Below are 18,351 nucleotides of genomic sequence, written 5' to 3'. Positions count from 1 at the left end.
GTTTAAAAAAGGATCAGTAAGTTCTTACAGCCACACTGTAGATTTTAGCAGACATTACTCAAATTCAAAGTAAAAAGTGTATTCATTGGCTTTTTAGCTGTGGATTAATACACAGTTTATATTCTAGTCAGCATTTCTGGCAGTGGGAAAGTGTACATACTGTATGTGGCCACTGCTTTGTTTCAGAGTGAAATACTTCTATACCTGCTGGATGGGTTACCATGGAAATGATGGATGCCAGAATGGAAATCCAATAAACTTAACCTGAAAACTAATGACCTTCCCATAAGCTTCAGCTCTTCCTCTTTTGAGCTAATTACCAAATGTTACTACACTGAAATAAGATGGTGAATACATAAACATTACACCTGCTTAACATCAGCATGTTAGTATTGTTACTGTGAGTACACGACCTGTAATGTTAATCTTTTCTCACATCCCATGAAAAGTACAAAACAAACAATAAATGTGTGCTGCTAACAAGCCTTGTCTGTTTATTCACCTTCCCATTGAGCTCCACTGTTGTTTTAAACAACAGTGGACATAACATAAATGAGCCATATTGTTGCAATGGGTGGCACATTACTTTATTACTACAACCACAAACATCTGAGTTTATTCCCACAGAGACTCATGTGGTGTAATTATCCACATCTGAAAGTAGTCCCTGACAAATGCATTATTCCCACCTTCTCCATTCAAATGACTGGGTGAGTGTGTCCAAACATTTGACTGCTAATGTATGATGTAAATCATTGCTGGTCTTTAATAAAAATGAGGAAATGAGGAAAACATCCATCCATTATCTATACCAACTTATTCCTATTTAGGCTCACAGGGATCTGCTGGAGCCTATCCCAGCTCTCTCTGGGTGAAAGGCAGGGGTCCACCCTGGACAGGTCACCAGTCCATCACAGGGCCACATAGAGACAAACAACCTCACACACTCACACTCACTCCTATGGGCAATTTAGAGTCACCAATCAACCTGACATACATGTTTTTGGACTGTGGGAGGAAACCAGAGTACCTGGAGAAAACCCACACAAGCACAGGGAGAACATGCAAACTACACACAGAAAGGCCCCTGATGGGTTTCAAACCAGTATGAGGAAATCAAAGAACACAAATGTTTGTGGCTGACAACTAAGCAGTCAGTGGTTAGAGTCCTCTAACTGTGTAACTGATGAACAGGTTCTGCACATTAGCAAAGCAGCAATCTGGTTAAGTGTGACCCAAACATCATTCTAGTGCTCTGTCCTCAATGCATGGACCATACTGTCAACAAAGGAGGGGGGATGAAACTGAATAAACTCATGTGCTTAAAATGAGGTCAACTTGTTTATTTAAAAGATTTTTTTTCTGTAATGTTGCTCCCTCCTGACTTCCTTCCTTACACTGCATAGACTGGCAGTGGTTCTATTCTTTGTCCAGAGATAGATCACAAGGCTGCAAACACACACATGCTCACACACAGAAACATATGACATCACCCAGGCAGTGATTGGGTGGAGACTGGCAGAGTAAGGCTGGCATCACACACACATACACAGCAGTATAGCACTACCTCTCTCTGTCCATAAGCTCTGTGTTAGACAGCTCAGCTTGGCATCGCTTTCTCCCAATAAGATGAGACAAGCTTTAATATGACCCTATTCTCACAGAAACAGTCACTTTGCACAAACATTATATGCTGTTATCTCTACAGTCTGGCATATCTGACCTTATCTCCCACCACGTATTAATGATAAAAACATACTCTGATTAAAGGGACAGATGTTCTCCACCCACAAATTTCCACTTCTCCTTGTCTTTCAGCTTAATTAGTTAGCTTCAAAAGCAGCCTGGAGGGAGGACTGTCCCTGTCCTCATTTCATCTCATCAATATTCTCTCTGGTCTGTATAGATCTGTGGGTTCACTGTCAGTCACTGCCTACAGCAGGGGTCTCCAACCCTGGTCCTCCAGCGCTACTGTCCCGCAGGTTTTCCAACTATCCCTGTCCTTGCAGTTCCTGATTGGCTGAACACACCTGATCCAGCAGTGAGTAGGACAGGGATAGCTGCAAAACAAGCAGGACAGTAGCTCTCAAGGACCAGGGTTGGAGACCACTGGCCTCCAGACTGAATATACTCCAAAAGATATTTTGGGATTAAGTGTTAGAATTCAGTTTTCTCTTCACCTACATCTGCTTCGATAAATGAGTAACTACATTTCCCATAATGTTATGATCTCATGTGGTGGCTGACAGCTCTTTTTGACTGGATACAGTTAACTTGTCTCATCACAATGCTAAGCTCTGTTGTAACAGCAATATAAATACAGTGTTTAGACCTATTTAAAAAAGCATGTATACTGTACACCTGGATGCTGTACTCAGCTGTACACCTGAAGAGTGCCACAGACAATCTTCACACTACAGAACTGAGAGGCAATGGTGTTACCAAATCATAACAAGAGGACAAACAATTAGAGCTAAAACACAATGAGCATTAAAGATTGTATCTGCATCACTATCCCATCATTCTGGATTAAGGTTAAAGCAGCATAGCCTGAACACTTTACAACACAACTGAACATACTGCTGCCTTTTCTATCTACACATTTGTGTGAAGCTGGGCTTTTAGCAGTCACTGCTACCATAAGACACTCACAAATGGAATACCACACTATGATCACCTCACTTCAGGAAAGCAGGCCCAGAGCTCTTGCTGACTGGAATTTCAGCTTTGAATTTTAAGTTTTTGTGCACTACAATAGATACTGTTGCAGAGCTTAATAAACCTCCAGCATTTCTCTAACACTGCCTTAGAAATTTAAATTATATGTTGTATGAAATTTGTAAATATATATCCATATTGCTTGGGGTGCAGTGTGAAAACACCTTTAGAATGTACAGTGATGTTGGCAGCTGTTTGAGACTGTAATTAGGCACAGCAATGCTTTGAGTTAATACTAACTTCAGCATGCATTTAGCTTATGTAGTATAATAAGGACATTAAGGCCTGGATGTCTCTAACAAATTTCAGATCATACTAGTTGCTGGGGTATTTCATTGGACCCAAGTGCAAGACTGTCTGGATATTCGAGTCTACTGCATGCCAATGAGACAACTGGACATCTTTATTCATAGAGGCAGCAGTCAAAGATTGAAATATATTGAAATGATAATTCCCTTCTCACATTTATTGCATTTCTTATATTTTTCTTACCTCCATGACTAAAGAGATTAGTCTCATGTCTACAAACTGAGAGCAAAGGACCAGGTTGGACAGTCTGAGATCTTCTTTCTTCTTCTTATTTTCCTTTCGGCTGCTCCCTTCAGGGGTCACCACAGCAAATCATACACCTCTACATTCAACCCTATCCTCTGTATCCTCCTCACCCACACCAACTATCCTCATGTCCTCCTTCACTACATCAAAGAACCTCCTCTTTAATCTTCCTCTAGGCCTCCTTCCTGGCAGCTCTAACCTGACCTCCCAGAGCCTGTTTCAGCTAGTCCCTGAAAGCCACACAACACTCTTCCTTTTTCAACTTCCACCACTTGGTCCTCTGCTCTGCCCTTGTCCTCTTCATCTTCCTCACCACCAGAGTCATCCTACACACCACCATCCTATGCTGTCTGGCTACACTCTCCCCAACCACTACTTTGCAGTCACTGATCTCTTTCAAGTTGAAACGTCTGTACAAGATGTAATCAACTTGTTTCTCCTGCCTCCACTCTTATATGTCACCCTATGCTCCTCCCTTTTCTGGAAGAATGTGTTCACTACAACCATTTCCATCCTTTTTGCAAAGTCTACCACCATCTGTCCTTCTGCATTCCTGTCCTGCATACCAAACTTACCCATCACTTCCTCATCACCTCTGTTTCCCTCACCAACATGTCCGTTGAAGTCTGACCCAATCACCACTCTCTCACCACTATGGATACCCTGGATCATCTTATCCATCTCCCTCCAGAATTTCTCCTTCTCTTCTAACTCACATCCTACCTGTGGGGCATAACCACTGACAACAATCAACATCACACCTTCAACTTCCAGCTTCACTCATCACCCTATCTGACACTCTCTTCACCTCCAGAACATTCCTAGCAAAATCCTCCTTCAGGATAACTCCTACTCCATTCCTCTTTCCATCCACACCGTGATAAAACAGCTTGAACCCTGCTCCTAATCTATAGGCCTTGCTACCTTTCCACCTGGTCTCCTGAACACACAAGATATCCATCTTTCTTCTCTCCATCATATCAGCAAACTCTCTAATTTTCCCTGACAAAGTCCCTACATTCAAAGTCCCTACTCTAAGTCCTACACTCCTGCCCTTCCTCTTCTTTCTTTGCCCACAAACATGGCTTCCTCCTCTCCTTCTTCGACCAACAGTAGTCCAATTTCCCCTGGCACCCTGTAGGTCAACAGCACCAGTGGCGGTCATTGTTAACCTGGGCTGCGACCGATCCTGTATGGTATATGGTATATATTTGTGATTCGCGTGTTTGATTTGGCTTAAATTTTACGTTGGCTGCCCTTCCTGACACAACCCTCTGCATTTACCTGGACTTGGGACTGACCCATGAAGACACTAGATTGTGCCCCCTTGAGGCTGCATTGTTGGACAGTCTGAGATAATTCTCTGAAATGAACCGAGCTGAGCCTCACATCTGGCTGTTGTATGACTGGGTGTTTGTATGATAATGTCAGGATAACACTAATCAGCTATATTGGGATTACAATTATCACTCACCAACACACAAACCAAGTTCCCATCATACCTCTGACTCATGTAATAGTAAACATGTTGGTTTCAAAGGCTGGCAGACCAAGTGGGGACCAATCAGAACCAAGTAAATACATGAGCAAATTAACAGAAATCAATAATAAATATCATACTAGGTGTAAGGCTAATTTCAGCATGGGAGCAAACATTTGATTTGTAGCACTCTAACACGTCTCCACTGACAGTAAGCAGCTTCTGTAGACCACTGCAGGTCTCCTTTTAACCCCCCTGTGACTTCTATCACTACCTCCACCCCCCTATGTCCTTCTCATCTCTTTGTTTGCTTCGACTCCTTTCTCTGTCCCAGGACTGACGTGATGATCCCAGAGGAGCTCTGTGATGGTAACAAGCTCTGATTCAGCAGCCAAGCAGTCCCATCTATGTCTGCTCCCCTTTTCACTCAGTGGTTGCTTTTTATCTATGGTGCATCCTTCTCCTCATCTTTCTTTTTATCCTCCTAACCCTCCTCCCTTTAACATCATCCCCACCCCTTTGGCCTTAAGCAGGCTCTGGGGCTCAGACTGCTTTTACTGTGCTGAACAACAAGCTCTCCCAAGTGGGCAGAGCTCCTATTTCATCGAGGCTGTGCCTAGGATTAGCCTAGCTTCAGACTATAAAAGTGGGTAATGGAAGTCCTGCAGCAGATATCTAATGACATAAGTTTTAATTTGTAGATGAGGTTGGGATGGCACTGGTTAATAACACCACCAACTCACTAAATGCACTTACTGCCATGGTGGTGATGTATTTAAATCTCATTACAGCTTAATCTGTCCAGATTCAAAAATGCCAGTGCACAAAGTGACTTCCTGCAGTCTTGTGGTGTGGTATTAACTAAACTGTTAATCCTTGAAGGGAAGTCCAAGATGAACTATTATTGTGTTTGTACAGAGACCAGGGTAAATTCAATATTAGAGATGACTCTCAGTATAATAAAGTATAGTTTAACAACATAAATTACATCCTCTAAAAAAGTTCAACACTATGCTAAAACTGTTTGATTACAACCACTGTCCTGCAGGAATGTTGTACAAGACTGCATTTCCTTTACTGAAAACTAAGTGTAGCTCACATTTGAAAATTCATTAAAAACATTGGTTAGGTTTGGTTACTTATAAATGATAACAATCAGGAGCGGTGTTAAAGCCAAGTTGGTACATTGAAAATAGAATGATTACTTTCAAAAACAGCTGATAAGGCAAAGCCAACATGATGCCATTATCCTCTGTGCTGCTAGCATGAATTATTAATCCAGTCATTTCTTGCTAATATCAACAACAGTTTTGTCTAAAGTTCTCATAAAATCAGGAAAACTATTGCATTGACATGCATTGGTCTTTTCTTGGGGCCATTGGAACAAATACATTTATCAGTGTTTATCAGAATATCAGCAACAAAAACTTTGAGAAAGACATATCCAGAAGCTGCTTTGAAATCAGTTTGATTATCAAATATTCTCTGGTACAGTGGCTTAAAGCCATTTACCAACAAATTGAATGTGATATCAGTCATTTAGTATCAACTAAACAACTCTTTAGGGAATAAAAATGTCTCAGCTTTTATTCTGAACGTAGAAGGATGACCCTTCACGTCCAGGTCAAACTGAACAGGTGGCGCTCTGCTCAGAGTTTGCATCAGGGGAAAATAATGTTGCTTGTTCAAACAGGGTTACACAATTCCTGTTGCATGCTCAAATCATATCCTACACTTACAATTCTGTCCTCTCTTGCACTCAGATCAAATTCTGCTCTTACATATCCATTCCTCTGCAATCTCAAATTTTGACTTATAGACTGAGTTTTGGTCAAAATGTGGTTTGAGTCCTCTCAAAGGTTTTGTCTCTCATAGTTATCACTTTCAGTCCTGCCCCTGCCTGCTGTTTCTGCCTGTGGGTGAGAGTCCCATCTGTTGGGCCTCATTAGACACAAAACCCAGAGCAGGACTATTGTGTGCATTTTGAAGCAACAGGGCTATGGGAGGCTGAGGCCAGGGTGGAGGGGTGTTAGGTGAGGGTGGGGTCAGGACATGTAACGTCAAAGAGTTAGCTAATGGTACAACACTACTACAAGCTGTTGGAGGAGGAGTGTATATGAGGATGGGGATTTGGATCTTGACAGGATCAATCACTTTAACCTCAAGGGTCGGTAAGCAGAGGGACACATGCATAAAAGACCACACAATCTCTGCTTATTCATAGATCAACTTATTATTTTTTACATCTATACTTTGCACTATGGTCTTAGAGGCCTGAAAAAAGCCTCCGCAGTGTAAGTTGTATAGCCTATACAGGACAGTGCTTGTATCATGTATATGTAAATAAATAAAACATGATATGGCTTTTAACAGAGCATATTGAAGAGTAATATAAGCACATGTATTTTGCTTTCAGATGAATAAGCAAATAACTTTTGAGCTTTTTAAAAATTTCTTTAGTGTCCCACATTATATTATGAAGGTCTTGGAGAACAGTGTTCTTGGAGAACATAGTGTTGATCCTACTGAAACTCAAGGTTAAACGCGCAATAGATCCCCTGCAGTTTGCTTACAGAGAACACACTGGTGTGGATGATGCTGTCCTCTACATGTTTCACCATGTGCTGTCTCATCTGGAAGGATCTGGAAGCTATGGAGGATTATGTTCTCTGACTTTGGTTGTTTTGGCTCTATTCCTGTACACACAACATGGACTGGACTGTTAATGACTACTTTTATTACTTACTTACTCACTATTTATTACTTTCACTACCTGCATTTCCCATTGGGGATAAATAAAGCTTATCTTATTTCATCTTATCTTCTTTATGTGCACTGCCTCTAATATTGCTACTCAATTTTGCAGTGTCCTCCACAGTTTCTCTGTTAATTGTGAGAGGTATATCCAGGTATGATTACCCATTCAGGCAGCTGGTCTTGTTTAACAGATGGCCTTGTTTAGCTGGAGAGCAGTTCCAAGAGTACTATTACTATTAAAGGGGAATATTTATTTTATGTATGAAAGTTTACAGGTTTAGGATAGTATTATTGTAAATGTGAACACAGCTGCATGAGGCCTTTTGTGGCTCCAGAGACGTAGCATGTAGTCTGATAAAATATTTAAAGTGATGCCACGTGAGTCAGTGTTAGCTGGTGCTGAAGACTGCTGAAGTTTGGAAGAGGAAAAGTCTACACACCAAGAAGCAATTTGTAGTTACCAGTTAACCTAACCCCAGCCTGTATGTCTTTGGACAGTGAGAGGAAGCCAAAAGTACAGGAAGGCCCCAGGGTCAAATGGGAATCGAATCTAGAGGTGTGTGCAGTGACACTGCTAATTACTGGGATTCTAGGTTTGTCTAATGTTGTAATACTCCCAATAACCAATCAAATTTTGTTTTGATAAATATAGAGAAAACAATATGATTAACAGTTCAAGATCATTTGACAAGTCACAAATAAATACAAAAAACAATAATAGATTTTTGTTGCCCACTTTTAGCTCAAGTTCACAAATGTCTGCTTGTTTTGAATTAACAACACATTTCTGCAGCACCTTCTGTATATGGGGAGAAATCACTGAGCTATACACACATATACACATGCACACATGCAAAGCAAACAGGGAGTGGGGGCAGGGATGCTGAAACCACTTCTAGACAGCCCTCAGCCTCCCAGAAAGGAGAGCAGCTGAGTTGGTGATTATGTAAGCTGCTGTTACATAAAAGTTATCACTACTACTACTTTAACATGGCTGCCCTATAGATTTAGAGTCATGATGACAGAGGACATACTGTATTGTAATACTGTAATTACAAGAAGAGGTTCATCGTCCCTGTGACTCAGTGTTGGATTACTCAGAGGTTTGATGTCTCAGCTGTCCCTTATCAGTGTTCATCACACGCCGCAAATGTCACTGATCTTCTTGCTCAACACTTATATTGCTTAACCTCCCTGGTTACCTACACATCTACTGTACACACCCTCTCCTCTCTGCAGAATACTACCCCAGAATCAAACAAATGTCACACCTGCTATCAGGACCCCACAGACATGGAGGACCCAGTCCCTTGTTCCCTCATCTGCTCAGTACTGGATCCTCCTCCCTCTTTTGTGTGTGTGGGTGCGTGTTGGGAGGGGTGGAGGAGGGGGTGTAGACAGGGAGGAGATCTGCTCTGTGTTTGTGGGGACTAAAAAATAAATGGGTCAGGTTTCCAGCGCCAGACCAGCACACACCAGCATGGCTGAGTTGTTCCTAAAGGAGTGTCCCACTCCTCTGCCATCAAGAGTAATGCTTCCTGTGGATCAGCTGCTGCTGTGTGTGTGTGTGTGAAACACAGTGGCAGACCAGTGGGAGATGCATAGATTAATACCACCCCCCACCCCCTGTTTCCCCATTGTGCAACTACTTGTCCTGTTTTATCACAGAGCTTTGAAATTACCATGCAGTTAACACTGTGCACCTTTTTGTCAAACAGCATCAGTCTTCAGCTGTTATGAATAAGCAAAAGTTTAGATGTGCTTGTAAAATCATAAAGTAATAATTGAAATGAATTTTGAAGAAACCTATGAGCAAGCAGATTTTCCTCCCTGATGATTAAACTGGACGATGAATCATTTCTGCCAAGCTGTTTTGGGTTAGAATGAGGAAAATAAAACATTTGTTTTTTGTTGATGAAAAATGCAAGCGAGTAAACAAATTTCCTAATTCAAAGCAATGACTTGAATACCAAAACTGACTTTTTAAAATCTGAGCCACAAGGCTGAAAAGATAATCAGCTATACAAACACACACGTAAACAAAGTCTAAAACCTCGCTCCCCCAGACAACACTAAATCCTCTTCCACAGACACACATCTGCAAATTTTGGCCGGTGCTGCCACTGGCCCATGCTGACAGACAGCCGCCCGGTGCCTCCCTTTCTCTCTGTCTCTCATTTGCCCGTCTTTGTCCTGTGAAACGCCACAGATCCAGTTAGTGGGGGAGACTGATGCTGGCAGGCTGTGAACACCATCTGCTCCTCTTCAGCTCAGCCACACTCACACAGGACACTACAAATAAAGTACAGAGCAACAGCAATATCATATATGGCTGAGCTGAGAAAGCTAATTTATGGGGAGAATGTTCTGTCTATAGTGGATGGACAAAAATGAAGTCATTCCTGATTAAGGGAACAGTTAGAGTTTTTAGGGAAAAGTATTAAAGTATTCCTGTTCTTGCAGAGTGAGATGAGAAGACTGCAAACTTAGAGCCAGACGACAATAAGCTCAGCTTCGCTTAGAGGAGGAGGAAACAGCTAGTCTGCTGTTAGTTCTGTCTAAAGACAAAAACAACTCTCTACCAGCTCACTAATAAAAGAAACAACTTGGCATTTTGAAAAAGGCAAGTATTTGCTTTCTGTTAGATAACAAGAATAATGCTACAGCCAGCAGCCAGTGAACTTAGCTTAGCACAAACCCTGGAAGAGAAAACCACAGGAACATTAGTGTCATGGATGAATTTCCACTACCATGATATGTGTGTACTGATATTGTATTCTATTAATAATATAATTATTGTGATTTTAGTCATGTCCCCCAGTCCACAGTCATGGATCTGGACAACTAAGCCAAAGTAAGACAATTTGTGTGTCTGTGTTTAAATATTTAAATTACATATTAAGTTACTAAAGATGTTCATTATCAGATCTACCTAGTACACAGCTACACTCTTGCACTGTTGACCACTGTATAGATTCTGCAGTAACCAATGCAGTAACAACAGTGTTGGCAAAGGCACTATGTCTCTTATCTATGTGACAGAATTTCAATTTCCCCCCAGATCCCAGGGGATTTGTACCAGTGACCTCTGAGGAATGAAGATTCATGTCTGGGTGCTGATGTGTGTATTTATGTTTCACTTCAGACTGTGAGACAATGCAGCCCTCTCGGTGACTCTGCTTGTGTGAGACAATCAGGCTCTCTGTAACCACCTGATCAGCCAGGCCAAAGCTTCATTCATTCACCTACAGTCTCCACATGGCTCTACTGTCCAGTGTGAAGCTCTCTCCCTGCACTGAAATATCCTACTTAAAGTACCTTCAACACAAATTCACTGACTAAATCACAAGATGAAATGACATCCACACAGCAACAGTAAAAATAGATCTGTAGATCGTGTAGGCCCTCTGATTCCAAATATTTTCAGCACAGCATCATTGTGATTGAACAAACACTGATCTGCTCCTCCTGCTGTCAGGGAAAAGCTAAAAATAGATAGAAATCAAATAATGTGGGTTAGGTCAATTGAAGCTGTCAGTCCAACAGTTTGAATTTACATAACACCTGGCTGTTTTATTGGACAAATGCATAAAATAGAGTAAGAGTCAGAAAAGATTCAGAGACCATTAAAACCTAGTGTTTAAAGCTAGATTGAGTATGAACATAAATAAATTAAGAGGAAGGCAGCATAACGCAAGGTGCTCTAATGTCTGCCAAACACAGACTAACAACAGCTCTGAATATTTGTTAAATTAACGGGGACAGAGCAGTTTAACTAAGGAGGACCAAGATCAGTTTTTTGGAAAACAACACAGCAACACACTGCCCAGACTAGGACCAACTGTTTGTGAGTACAGGGAAGGAAAAAAGTAAATCATGGCCTATTTAAGTGTCTACAGACCAATGAGAAAAGAAACGCTCCTACAAAATGTATGACAATATTTAGAATCCCAAAGTAAAAACTCTAGCAGGAATTTGTTTGGTCCTGATGATGACACTAGAAGACATTTTCCAATTTTAATTCCAGCCTTGCTGCCACATCCTGCAAGTCATTTAAAAGATGGCTGTCAACTCATTTGAACATGGTATTACATACTTGTTTCCAGCAGGATACACTTTTTTGACTGGTATGTGGTCCTTTAAAGCCCTTACATCTAGTAAATTTTCACCTTTATTATTCAATTCAATTCAATTCAATTTTATTTGTAGCGCCAAATCACAATACAAATCATCTCAAGGCACTTTACAAAAACTAAAACTAAAAACCCAACAAATCCCTTATGAGCAGCACTTGGCGACAGTGGAGAGGAAAAACCTCCAGCAGAACCGGGCTCAGTTTGGGCGGCCATCTGCCTCGACCGGTTTCACAGACTGGGTACACTGGTACTCCAGATGAACCAGACTGCCCTCTGCTCCTATCAGTTATTATTGCTAATTTAGCTTTAGTTTACACAGTAAAAGGCTGTGTAAGCCACTGTTGCAGAATACTGTGAAAACACATGGTTGCAGGTGACTGGTCCCAATATACCAGGAGTATACTGGGACATGCATCTTTTCTGTAGCCTCTATGTCTCAGTCAGCACTCTGCCAGGAATAGAAGCTCTGTGACTACTCAATATCATCATTTCCATGAAACTTTTAAGGTGTATTAGTGTTACATTTGTCATCTAGATTTATGTCACAGTTAAAATGCATGAATTGCATGCATTTAAATGAAAGAATACATTTACGTAATATTAGATTTTCTGCCTCTGCCCTGACCCCACAGGGATCAGAAGACCATGAGACCACAGATCATGACCAGCACTTGCATCAAAACACTTTAGTGAATGATTGTTGACATAAAATTATACATAAAAATAAATTTCTCTGTGTAACATTGCATGAGAGTCCACGACTGTCTTCTAGACTAAATCATAATACACATCTGAAACTCTCATTTAAAGTATTTCAGCATGTGAATATGAAAACAGGATCTCTACATACTTCATTCTGCACAGCGCAGCCCAGATATCAACAACCAAAACACGTGTTTGAACTCTGAAGATAAATAAAACCTAGACCAGTGTTCAAATAAAACCATTTGTGATCATGAAACGTCCTAAATGCAAATGAGTGGGTGGAGCCATGATTAGAACCACCAAACTACCAGTGAAGAATGACCCCCAAAACACATGTAATGTCTGTTTGTCCTATAAAATGCCTTCCAGTGGGTTACTGTGGATTTCTACCCCCAGTAAAAGAACATACACCGAGTGAGCACGTTTTCACCCGTACGATAATTGGAGCTCATTGTCTAAACGTAAGGTCAGAAAAAACTACAAATCCCATAATCGCCAGGGGGTTTCGATGCCAACCAATGACTGGCAGCCAATGACGTGACGGCACAGACTGGTCCATTTATATGAGCGTTTGGCAGAGTCGCTCACTGGGTTCGCGGTACAACCTGTGAGAGAGGAGCGTAGCATCCGCGGCTTGTTGAAGGTGGGTGTGACAGACAGCATCTCTGGAACAGGGGACTGTTTCCTCCGTAAGTACGAGCACCGCTGGATCCATGACGCTGTAAAGAGCCGCGGACGAGACGGGTCTCATATTTTAACAGAGTTTGTAGCGACATTGTTCACAGTTTCCTTCACCGTTTTTTGTTGTGAATGGTGTGTGTCAGCGTAGCTCTTCAGCTAAGCCCCTGTAAGACGGACAGGGTGTCTGTGGACTTTTGCGGAGCCATGCTTCTCCATGTGGGATTATCTCGGCGGGAAATTAGACAGAAGCGTCGGTTGTTGCTGCCCTTTGTGGCGGCCTGTCGGAGGGTGGGAGACAGTGGCACAGTTGGTACAGACAGTCAGACGTGAGGACTTCTTTCATCTCGGTGAAATCTGTGAGCAGCAGTGGCATTGTGTCTGCTCGGTGATGTGAGGGCAGAGAAAAACGCTGGAGCATTTCTGTGCAGTAACCTGCTCTCAGCGCGTCTTTGTTTGCAGCTGCTCGTCACAAAGCTCCTTTGTTTGCTGCTGCCTGTCATGCTGGGGCTGAAGACCCCAGCGGATGAAGCAGGTTCATATGCTGTCAGTGTTTAGGACGTCAGTCAGCAGCTGGCACTGAGAGGACACCCGTGGGTGTCATGGTATGCTAAGGTGTGGGCATTCTGCACTCCTTTCTGCTTTAGTCACAGGCTGCCTGATGTGGTGAAGCACACAGCTCTTAACTAACTGGCTTGTATCATGTGTTGTGTGTCCCCCACTGAGTAAGTCCAGCTGATTATTACTCACTAACCCATGGCAGCTGCTTTCACTGGGCAGACATTTCAGCAGATGTAAGTTTTGAAATATTTCTCACAATGCAGTTGATTCAGTTTGCTGAAAGGAACAGGTGCTGCTTGACTGTCTTCTCCAGACCTGCTCATTGGCTGTGTAGAGGCCAGAGTCCAGGCCTGTGTGCACCTGGTACTGTCTGCAGTACCCACCCTGATCAGTCTTTTGTTTCCTGTCTCGCGCATTAACAATTAACGCAGCGGGGGGTGGGCGTTTTAAAAAGGCCCCTCCACCTGTCAGATGAAGATGATTGGTGGAGAAGATGAAGATGGTTTGGTTGCCTGCATATCGATCCGAGTGTCTTACTGCTACAATTTGGAAGATAAAGTGTGTGTGTGTGTGTGTGTGTGTTTCTGTGCGTGTGTGTAAGATGCATGTACTGAATGCCAGTGCCGTTTTGTGTTTAGTGATGGGCGGTGGTTGGTTGCAGTGTTATTAATGACCACTAGGTGTCGCTAACGGACCGCTTGCTCGTGATAGAGGCGGTTTCATTGGAAATACTATAAGACATATGTAAGAGGTCACTCATTGTAGAGCTATCAGCTGATCCGCATCGGTCTGAAAACTCACACTTTGTCTTTCTTCCCTTCAGATACATTGACATCCAGCAGCTCACTCGAGATGGCAGCCTCTGAAGGTAAACGATGTATCTAAACAGGGTCATGCAGATCAATGTTGAATAATGGTTCATTGTGCCTAAACGCATTGTTTACCTCATCTGTGTTTAGATATCCAGGTCAAAGAGCTTGACAAGCGGGCCTCTGGCCAGGCCTTTGAGGTCATCCTGGGTGCTCCGGCTCCAGACAACAAGGGCGAATTCCCTTTGTCTCCTCCCAAGAAGAAGGATGTCTCACTGGAGGAGATTCAGAGGAAGCTGGATGCTGCAGAAGAGAGACGCAAAGTAACATTTTATTGCATGTGACAAACTTTTTAGTCCACACTGTCCTTAACTGCTTATTGAATGGTTGGTTGTCATGGATACTGGGTGTGGGAACTAAATGTGACGGTCTTAAGCTAACGTGGCATTTTTAATCCTCCTTTTCAGAACCATGAAGCTGAGGTTCTGAAGCACTTAGCTGAAAAGCGTGAGCATGAAAAGGAAGTGCTACAGAAAGCTATGGAGGAGAACAACAACTTCAGCAAGATGGCAGAGGAGAAGCTCAATCAGAAGATGGAGGCTAACAAAGAAAACCGCACAGCAATTATGGCAGCCATGAATGAGAAATTCAAGGAGAAGGTCAGTGTTTGACTTGAGACTTAATGAATGAGCTTGCATCTGTTTTTCACCAGGATGTTGGAACTTAATCTGTGATTTTATTTTTTCCCCTGGTCTTTAATAGGACAAGAAGTTGGAAGAAGTGCGCAAGAACAAGGAAACCAAAGACCCCAACTCAGACGAACAGACTTCAGACGACTGAAAGTTAGAAAAGGGGGATTGTATAGGGTTTTTTACATATCCAAAGATTGATTTATTTTTTGTTTGGCCAGTATTTTTGTTGTGTTCACTACCTACCTTTTTGAAATAAGAAAAACAAGTTCCACTTTGTGAATTTTTCAACTCTCCTGCTATAAGTGTACTTGCGCTGGTTTTACATGTGGGTCATTTTCCCCCCTTGAGTCTTAATCCATTTGATATGTAGCTTGTCAGTGCAGCTTCTGCCCCTTTTGAAAACTAGCAGTGTACTACTTTTTGAGGAAGCATGTTCCTAAGCATAGATCCTTTTATCCCTGCCTATTTCATAGTGCGTTTTGAATGTCCCTGTGAACCACACCTGTTCCCGGCACTTACTGTATATTTAAAACAGGAAAAACGTAGCACAAGGTTTGTTTGAGGCGTCGGCTGTTACACATGCAGGTGTTTAGTGCAGCTTTGCTACCCAAATTCTGCTAATTTGCTCTTGCAGATCATGTTTTGTGCCGCTGCTTATTTGCTTTTGTAAAAATATGGGATTGTCTTCAAAGCACATGACTTCTTGCTGTATATCTGTGAATTAACATGCCAGACATGGAAATGGTTGCCATCTGGAATATAACTGAACAGGGGTCTACACGTGGAATGCAAAAGAGCAATACACTTTGGCATCTCAATAGATACACTGGCTAGTTGACTTGTTGGCTTGAACTGTTGTACTAAAACAAATAAAAAAAAATGTAAACAGTGTTTTGCTTGTTGGTTGATAGATGCAGCAGTGTAAAACATCATGAACAAATTCAGCTTCTACAAACAAAACGATTTAATTCCACTACGACTGCTCTTGGCAGGTTTGGCCTACATTTAATGGGCTTCATATTGTGACACTGAGCCAGAAGAATGCCTACATTTCTGGTGTATATATATATATATATATATTTTATCCCTCTGTAAATTAACTTATCACATAAAATATTATAACTGCCTTCTATCCAGCTACATTCCTCAAAGGAAATATTCAATATATCTTGTTCCCTGCTGAGAAATAGGTGAAAAAACTGGCCAGACATGTCTGGTAGTGGCTTCATATTCTCCAGCTGTTGGTAGATAGTTGAAATAGTAGTGTGAACACATGCAGTGAGTTAATGTGTTGTGATGTCATCAGACTTTAACAATATAATAGTCCTATATTTTCAAATAGGACTTTCATTAAGTTTGTGATGCCATAGATCTATTTTGGTGACATAACTACCCATAATCACACCCTGTCTGTGAATCAGCTGAGTTAAAATCCAGTCTTTGTCTCCCTCCAGTGGTGGTTTGAGTCCTGGGTGTGAAACAGGTATTCCAAAGGGCTGAACTAAATGAAACGTGAAGCCGTATCTTGATGTCATCTATACAAATGTTGGCTGAAAACAAATACAAAATTAAAATACTGAAACAAGAAAATTGTCTTCAGATCATAAACCAGGACTCAGAACTCATTACAAAGCTTGTTCTTGAAAAGTATCTGAACCATAGATGCAGTGAATCACTTTCAAATAACATTGTACAGCCAAGTCACTTTTATGTAGCTGAAGCCCAGATTTGTCTTAGTGAGCCTGACCATCTGTTCACCATGTGGTGCTTACTATGTTTAAATTTTCATTCTTCGTTTGGATTAAGACAAACTGACAAACCTGTTTAAGAAAATCAAAAAACTGAGTATTGCTGCTCTGATCCATAGCCATATAATGGTAGAAAAATACACAGATATTTTCCTGCCATTCAGACAAAATCCAGTCTTTCAAATGAAAACTACAGTAGTAGTGCACAAAAAAAGTAAAAGTACTCATAAAGCAGAATGGCTGCTGTGTTTATTCTAACTGCTTTACGTACTGCTGGGTAGTTTAATCAAAACCAATCCATCCATCCATCCATCCATTTTCTATACCCGCTTTTTCCTGAAAGCCAGGGTCACGGGGATCTGCTGGAGCCTATCCCAGCTCTCTCTCGGGTGAAAGGCAGGGGTGGTACTGTAATTTATTTCCTCAAATTTTAATCCAGTGTTTTTAGATTGTACATAATCTAAGTATAAATTTTATTAACTTAAATTTTTACCAAAGTACAGGACTGAAATATAATTCATTGCTTTCCATCAGACACTGACACAGACACAGACACAGACATTACAACAGGATCCAAATGGTGTATTTTGGTTTATGTATGTGCTATACTTCATGTATACCTGTTCCTGACAGTCTGTATTATTTATTATTATTATTATTATGATCCACCTTAAGGTTTGTCTGTTGTAGGAAGTGGAATATGAATCTTTGTCAGTAATTACCAGTAGAGGGCAATGTTGTTCTTTCGATCCTCTCTACAGCCCCCTCTGTCTCTTTAAGTATCTATTATGCCAGTTAAAATTGGGACTATCTCTAAAATCTCTAATTAACTGCATCTCTTTTTTCACCAAAGACCTACTTTAGCAGGTCACACTAGGAGTTTTTCCAAACTCCTCACTAAACTGTAATCAGTACTTTTTTGTTGAATCACCTACATTTGCATATACATATTTAATATATTTAATATTAGATTATTATGACCAAAGTCTCTGGGGTTCACCCTGTGGGCACCAAACATGTATGTACTAAAATTTCATGATCATCCATACAACAGTGAATCTGCTGCTGCCATGAGAAGATAAATCAGGGTTCACCAAAGTCAGTAGGACTTGTCCTGCAACCATGAATGTCACAGGTTAGTTCTGCCCATTATCTTCCCATTATGAACTGTGGTTAAAAGAAATAGCTTAAAAGGGATTTGTGCATGTTCAAATTGAATTTAAGTACAGTATATGACTAAATTAGTTAATTTCCATCAGTGTGGGGAGATAATAATATGGCAGTGCAAAACAGGAATGAACTATTCTACATTAGGTCTGTAAACCCTCAGAATACCACCCCTGGAAGACCCTGCTTGGCGGCTGCTGTCTGAGCTTACATATTAAATGTAAAATACCATTTAAACCCTGTAGACTTGTCAAACCATATAAGCTCACATAAGAGTCGCGCTTTGGCTCCTCACTGAAATTATCTGGCAGAACACACACTGTGTGTAGAGCAGGTGACGATCAA

General features: G+C 41.4%; 1 protein-coding gene across 2 annotated transcripts; it reads left to right on the top strand.

The window, feature by feature from the left end:
• Window positions 1-12,887: 12,887 nt before the first annotated feature.
• Window positions 12,888-15,910, top strand: LOC113126343 (stathmin-like). Of its 2 annotated transcripts, none has more exons than XM_026300308.1 (5): window positions 12,888-12,994; window positions 14,414-14,458; window positions 14,550-14,722; window positions 14,867-15,058; window positions 15,162-15,910. In XM_026300308.1, the coding sequence occupies exons 2-5, from the start codon at window positions 14,443-14,445 to the stop codon at window positions 15,237-15,239; spliced, it is 459 nt and encodes a 152-aa protein (XP_026156093.1). In that variant the 5' UTR covers window positions 12,888-12,994; window positions 14,414-14,442; the 3' UTR covers window positions 15,240-15,910. The 2 variants fall into 2 exon arrangements, with proteins under 2 accessions (XP_026156093.1, XP_026156092.1); XM_026300307.1 differs by having other exon boundaries at window positions 12,921-13,040; window positions 15,162-15,909.
• The last annotated feature ends 2,441 nt before the right edge of the window (window positions 15,911-18,351 follow it).

This window comes from Mastacembelus armatus, chromosome 11, assembly GCF_900324485.2.
Source record: "Mastacembelus armatus chromosome 11, fMasArm1.2, whole genome shotgun sequence".
In the NCBI taxonomy this organism is placed as follows: Eukaryota; Metazoa; Chordata; class Actinopteri; order Synbranchiformes; family Mastacembelidae; genus Mastacembelus; species Mastacembelus armatus.
This window is presented reverse-complemented; position numbering and strand designations above follow the sequence as displayed.